At 22.9% G+C, this 7130-nt stretch overlaps 2 protein-coding genes across 2 annotated transcripts; both read right to left on the reverse strand.

Moving 5' to 3' along the window:
• Positions 1 to 3945: 3945 nt before the first annotated feature.
• Phum_PHUM571850 (uncharacterized protein) lies at positions 3946 to 4585 on the reverse strand (the record flags this gene model as incomplete). The annotated part of the gene is made up of 2 exons (XM_002432096.1): positions 3946 to 4299; positions 4574 to 4585. 2 exons carry the CDS (start codon positions 4583 to 4585, stop codon positions 3946 to 3948), a joined length of 366 nt encoding a protein of 121 aa, XP_002432141.1.
• Positions 4586 to 4812: 227 nt separating this feature from the next.
• Positions 4813 to 7082, reverse strand: Phum_PHUM571860 (uncharacterized protein; the record flags this gene model as incomplete). Its single annotated transcript, XM_002432097.1, has 8 exons — positions 4813 to 4839; positions 5204 to 5317; positions 5416 to 5516; positions 5687 to 5809; positions 6176 to 6400; positions 6459 to 6478; positions 6513 to 6700; positions 6984 to 7082. The coding sequence occupies 8 exons, from the start codon at positions 7080 to 7082 to the stop codon at positions 4813 to 4815; spliced, it is 897 nt and encodes a 298-aa protein (XP_002432142.1).
• Positions 7083 to 7130: the final 48 nt, after the last annotated feature.

Here is a 7130-nt window from a genome sequence, read left to right on the forward strand (position 1 = left end):
TTGTTGTTTTTTTTTTGTATATTATTTTCATATTGTGACTAGCTTTCCTCCTCGTAGTTATGTTTTATTTTTTTTCCTAGTAATAAAAAATTCCAAAAAAAAAATGCGAAAGAAAGAAAGAAAGAATAATAATAATAAAAAACATGAACGAATTAATTACCAACCAATAGCGAGCAAACATTTTATCCAGTAAAAAAAAAAAGTTTCACTGGACGGAACTTCGACCTTGAACCAACCAAACAGGCATGGCAGGTTTTGTACGATTATATATTTATATTAATATAAAAAAAAAATTCTGTAATCGATATCACCCGTTCACGATATATTTAATTGCCATTTTTCTTGGATAGAAAGAAAGCGGACAGTGGCGTAGTCCATTACTTTTAAATTTCCTTTATTAAATAATTCAAATAAATTATATTATTATTATTATTATCTCTTGAAACTGTACGAATGTCAATCGCGTTTGAATTTTTCAACCGAAAAAAAAAATTTTCTCTCTCCGAGTGTCACCGATACGGTAAAATTATTTATTTAAATGATTTTAATAATTAATTATTAATTAATAATTAATATTTTTCGTTTAAACTTTCGTCAATAACAGTTATTAATAATAAAATAAATAAATAAATTCAATGAAGAAATTTTTTTAATTAATTCGTGCGAATCGACGAAAAAAAACAAAAACAAAATTTCGATATCCATTTCCGGTTTTTTTTCATTATCCTCTGACTTTCTTTTAATTTTTTGTTTATAATAATAAATTTTCTCCATTGTTTTTATTTATTTATTTATATTAAAATTAATTAACTACAACTTATTGTTATTTAAAAAAAAAATTTGTTATTAAAAAAAAAAAAAAAAGTTTAGTTATAATAATAATAATGAAATTTTTCTTACCTTTCCTTAATCCATAATTGATTTGCATTCCATAGATGACAACATGTCGGTGCCATATTTTATCGATATGTATCTATTGATGATGATATGTATACGATTAATCGATCGATCAATCAATCGATAAATCGATATTATTTTGTTTTTAATTATTTCCTCCTTCTTCCTCGCCCCCTCAAAAAAATGAAGAAGAAAAATTAATTAACTCTTGTTAATAATAAGAGTTTTACTTTCACTTTTTTTTTTAAACTAATTGATGATAAATTTTTTCTTTTAACTATTATTATTATTATTATTATTATTATTATTATTATTATTATCGTTTAGTCTATGCATTTCTTTCTTAATTAACTTTCTTGAATGGAAAATTTTTTTTTTTTATACGTTTTTCAATAATATTTATTATTATTATTATTATTATGAATATTCCGGGTTTAATTTTATTAAAACACTTTTGAAAAACAGACACTTTTCGATATTTTTGTAAATAATAATAATAATAATAATTGAAATTTTGTGTTGTTGTTGTCGTTATCGATAACGGTTAGTTCACACAATCGATTTTTTAAAAGTTTTTATCATCATCTGTAGGAACAAAAAAAAAAAAAGAAAATTTTTAATAATAAAATAAACTTTCCATTTTTTTTTTTTTTACTGTTTCGTAATTTTTTTTTCTCTTCTTTTCTTTTCTTTTAATTTATTGAAAAATCCTGTTCAAACAAAACGAAAAAAAAATTTATTTATATATATATATAAGAAAAGAAAATTAAAAAAATTAACAACCGGAAATGTTTCATTAAACAAAAAAAAAAAAAAATTCATTCCGGAAGAAGTAAATAAAAACGAAACGGAAACAAAAAGAAATTTTTTTTTTATAAGAAATCGTTTAACGAATACGGAACCTTAACCACGCGTGACTTTAATTATTAATAATATACATATATTATTTATTACTAAAAAAAATTATGTATTCTGCCAATAAATAAATTATTTATTCAATTTTTTTTTTAAATTTCTATGTATGTAAACGTTATGTAAAAAAAATTTTAAAAGATTATTATGTATATGTATATTATAAGGCGAAGATTTCGCTGCTCGAATTTTCTTTTTTTTCCCTTTAAATTTATCGGTATTAAAAAATCGAAACGTAAGAAAACCATAGATGCACATAGAAAACCAGCACGAAAGAAAGTCAATTGTAAAAAAATAAACAAATAAATTCACTCATTAAAACTTGAAAAAGTGAAAACAAAAGTTTTTCTTTTTTTTTTTTTACCATTGAGAAAAATGTTTTTTTGTTTTTTTTTTTTTCCACGATATTTTCTAATAATAATAATAATAATAATGGTAAAACATATTTTAAACAGTCGAATATGTTTTTAACGGTAAAACATTTTATGTTTTTTCCTAACCAAAAGTATTTTTAAAAAAAAGTTTTTTTTTTTTTTTTTAGGATTCTAATAATATAATTAAATAATATTTATGTAAGGTTACGCTCCTGCTAAATATTTTTTAAAAACGATATCTCGATCGTAATTTTTTCTTCATCTTATTTCCGTTTTAATTAACAAACATACGTGGTAGCAGAAAAATAAAAAAAAATTTCTTTTTTCTTTTCACGTTTTTTTTTTTTTTTTGATTTTTTTCCCTCCTCTTTCTTTATTAAAAATACGTGAAAAAATTAATAAAAAAAAAATTCTAGAAAATTCTTTTTCTTATAATAATAATAATAATCAAAATTTAATAAGAAAAGAAAAGAAAAGAAAAAAAAATTACTCACAGAAGGTAGCAGTGTACATAACAAAAAAAAAAAAAAAATTTCCCGATATTTTATATATCATCGACTGTTAAAATCACAAATAAAAAAAAATTTATTATTATTATTATTATTAATACGCGTGTACGCACACGTAATTACGTACGTGCTGCGTTATATTAAACAGTAAAAAAAAAAAAAAAAAATTTAAAAGGAAACATAGATGGACGGACGAACGAACGAACGAAACCTATAAGAGACCCAATGGCCGACGACCCATCTTACACTGAACAACTATAAATAATAATAATAATAATAAATATTAAAAAAAAAAAAAAAAACATCTCTCCGGTAACCACCAACCAATGCTTTCTCTATCTTCTTGTTGTTTCTAACAACAACAACAACAACCAACCAACCAACCAACCAACCGTCTTGTGTAAATTCTATAGTCAAACTAACTAAAAAAAAAACAAAAATAATCGTACGTTGTTAAATTTGTTGAAGTGAAATTTTTTTTTAGGTATGTGGAAGTTTATGTGTGTGGTGGCGAAAGGAGCAACGATTAAACGCCAAAACAAGTTATGTTGTTGTTGTTTAAAAAAAAAAAAAAAACAACTATGATTCAATTCTGAGATCATTATTATTAAATTTACGTATAATGATATTTATACGAGAATCATGATTATTATTATGATGATGATGATGGTAATGACGATAATGATAAAAAAAACAACAAATTTTTTTTCCATTCTCGTTATTATTATTATTATAAAGATATTAATTGTTAATAAATAAATAAATAAATTTTTTTTTTGGTCGTGGCAGAAAGAGAAAGAAAGAAAGAAAGAAAGTGAAATTTTTTTTTTTTTTACAAAAAGATTGTTAATATATATTTTATTTAATTTTTTTTTTGTCAGCCATATTTTTTTAACCGATGACGTAAAAAATCATTCGTAACGGTTTTTTTTTTTTAAAAAAAATTTCGCGGGTTTATTTCCGTTTTTTTTTTATTTTTTTAAAATTTTTTATTAACAACAATTTTAAAAAAAAATTAAATTATGTAAAAGTGAATGACGTGACTAAAATAATGAAAAAAAAAAAAAAAATGGCTACCGTTAAAAAATTTTTTTTTAGTAAAAGAGTACAGTTGGAGGATTTTGTTTTTTTTTAAATAAAATGATGACAAATGTTTTATTATTTTTTTAGAAAAACAACAACACAAAATCTTATTCTTATTCCACGTTTTCGTTGGATGTTTTTACAAACTCATCCATTTCCGGTTTTTTATATTATTGTTTTTGAATGTAATAATTTTGCAATTCGTCTATTCTTCTGCTCGGCCAAATGGTTTTATTTTTATTATCAATTAAAATTTTATCAAAATCATTTTGATTAACGTAATTTTGATTTAAAGGTACAAAAGATGAATTTATATCATTAATTGATTTTATTAATACGTCATCATCATCGCGTTCGCCATTTTTATTAAAATTTGTTTTAGCGGGTGATTCCGGTGTGACAAAATTATTTAAATTAAATTTTCTTTTTATCAACGATATTCTTTCGTTTTTTAATTTTTTCGATATTTTTTGAATATTTTCCTCCGCTTCTAAAAAATCTTTTTTTAATTTCGTATCCATAACCTGAAATTGTAAATAAAAAAATTTGGTTGAAAAAAAAAATGGCGGACGGGTTTACAACAACTCAAACTTTTACTTATCAACGTGATTCTTATTGGATTTTCCACGAAAAAAATTTTGTGTTTATGTTATTTCTTAGTAGTTGTTGTTGTTGTTGTTGAGTAATAATATTGATAGTGAAATCAGAAAACATAAAAATTTTTAATTCAATATGGCGGATGTTATTAAATTTTATCATTTTCATAATTCTTTTTTTTTTTTTTTTTGCGGTTTTTACCATCGTCGTCATTTTTCCAAACCGGATTTCATACAAAATTTTTTTTTCATAAATTCCGAAAAATCTGTTTTATCAAATTCATCGTATAGGGAATAAAATTAGTTATGAAAAACAAAAAAAAACATTTTGTTTAAATAATTCGTTACGGGTCAATTGCGAAAAGGTTTTTAAATGAAAACCGGAAGTAAAGAAAAAATTAAATGATAACTCACTGAGGGTATCAAATTAGCATCTTGTGTTTACCTTTTAGATTCAGATATTAATTTCTAACAATGATTAAATATAAATTTTTGTTTTTAAAATTATTTGTCATTAATGGCGGAACCATATTGTTTTGTAATTTTTATTTTTAATTAGGGTAAGTTTACTATTATTATTTTTTGCCTATAAATAATTTAAATTATTAATATATATATTACTTTTCACTTTTGTCTTGTTGTAAAATATTTTTAATTTCGATTTTATAAATTAATAATAATTATTCGTAATTATTATAAATAGAGGGTTTTTTTTTAATAAAAATAAAATGAAAATGAAAGTCGAAAATGAAATTTTTTTTTTTTTTAACGTGAAAATTATTTTTTTTCTTAATTTAGTGACATCTATTGTAATTTTTAAAAACTATCTTACCTCGTTCATCCAATTTTCTAAAAGTGTTGCCCTTTCACGGAGATTTTTATAAACTTGCGTCGCATGTAAATATCTATCTTCGATCAAGATGTCGGTGAAAATATATTCAAGCGCCTGCATAAAATAAATTATATTATTTGTAATACTTTCATACTCGCAAAATGCATACTTTTATAAATAAAAATAAAAAAATTTTTTTTTACCTGCGATACACCTTTGAGTTCTCTTGTCGTACAATAAGGAAATTGTACATCTTGTAATAATTCTTCCGATGAATGAATGAGAATGATTGATTCTTGAAAGCAATCTCTTGCTACGGTTGCATTTTTAATTTTATTTTCCAAAAATCTATAAAAAAAAAAAAAAAATTAAAAAATTACTACGACGACTAATTATAATTTATTTTAATTTTATTATTATTATTATTATTTATTATTATTTATTATACTAACTCGTTTTTAATTAATTTCCAAGAGGAAAAACCTCTTTTTGATAAACGTACGGCATTTTTAATTCTTTCCAAACAAGCTTCCCATTGCATGACACCGATGCAAAGTAAATCTTTATAATATCTCATTCTGTCTAATTGTTTTTCCAACATGACTTCTGTTTCATTTCCGTAAGATTTAGAAAAAATTTTATCTAATTACAAAAAATATATATATATATATGTGTGTGTGTGTGTTTATTGTTTTCTTCATAATAATAATAATAATAATGATAATAGTAATGGTTGGTTGAAATTAAAAAGAATTATCATCCATTTTTAAAACTATTTTTTTTTTTTTTTAATTTTGTTTGGTTTTCGAAACAAAAAAAAAAAAAACATTATTGATTCTACATTAATACTGAGAGAGAGAGAGAGAGAGGGGGGGGGGACAAAACAAAACAACAAACTAATTGAAAAATCATTGAATATTTCCAACAGTAGGGAGCAAAAAAAAAAAAAAAAAAGAAAAAAGAAAATTTTACCTAAAAGTTGTTCTTGTAAATTGTAAGCTTTTTGTAAATCATCGATTTTCTTTGATGCTTTTTCAATTCGATTTTCAATATTTTCCGTTTCCTCTTGCCAAATTCTTATTGAATTTAAATTTAATGCTCTCCTATTGATTCTAGCAACAAATTCTTCGTGTTCTATTGCATTTTTAGAATTTTTCAAACCGAGTTCGATAAATATATCGTAAATTGAACATTTTTCTGAAAAAAATTCGCTAAAAAAAACCAACCCCCCCAAAATGAAAACATAAACAAATACCCTTAATGACGTTTGAGTTTCTTTCTTTTTTTTTTTTTATTTAAAAAAAATTACTTATGATTTTTTTCTTCCAAAGCTAATTGTAAATGAGATTTTATTTGTTGTTGTCTGGATAATGCTTCTCCATAAATTGATGCTGGACATTCGTTTTCAGCATCTGATATTTCTTTATCTAAATATATGTAAGCCATGAGCAAATCATCCGGTCTTTCGCTTTTTAATAATTTTTTCACATGCGGATTCTATTTACAAAAAAAAATATTATTAATTTAAATATTAATTAATAAAATGCGTGCTCGCACCCGCACACACGCACACTAAAAAAAATAAGGAAATACGTCGTGTATGCATACATCAAATAAGTCCAACGAATTTAATAATAATAATAATTAAAATTTTTCAAGTCCGAAAAAATATTTTAATTTAAAAATAAACTTTATCATGTACGAAAAAATCTCCCCCCACCTCCCCTTCCCCGAGTAAAATTAATTGAAAAGCAAACAAAAATTTAAAATGAATCCTTACCACAATGGGGGTTTGTTTGTTTTCCGGTTGTTCATTTTCCATTTCTCTATTATTATTATTATTATCATCATCTTTTAAAAAGCTTCCTGAACATCCCATGAATAACACATTATCATTAAAAAAAAAAAAAAAAAAAAAAAATTTTAC

This window comes from Pediculus humanus, genomic scaffold (genome assembly GCF_000006295.1).
Source record: "Pediculus humanus corporis 1103172108303 genomic scaffold, whole genome shotgun sequence".
In the NCBI taxonomy this organism is placed as follows: domain Eukaryota; kingdom Metazoa; phylum Arthropoda; class Insecta; order Psocodea; family Pediculidae; genus Pediculus; species Pediculus humanus.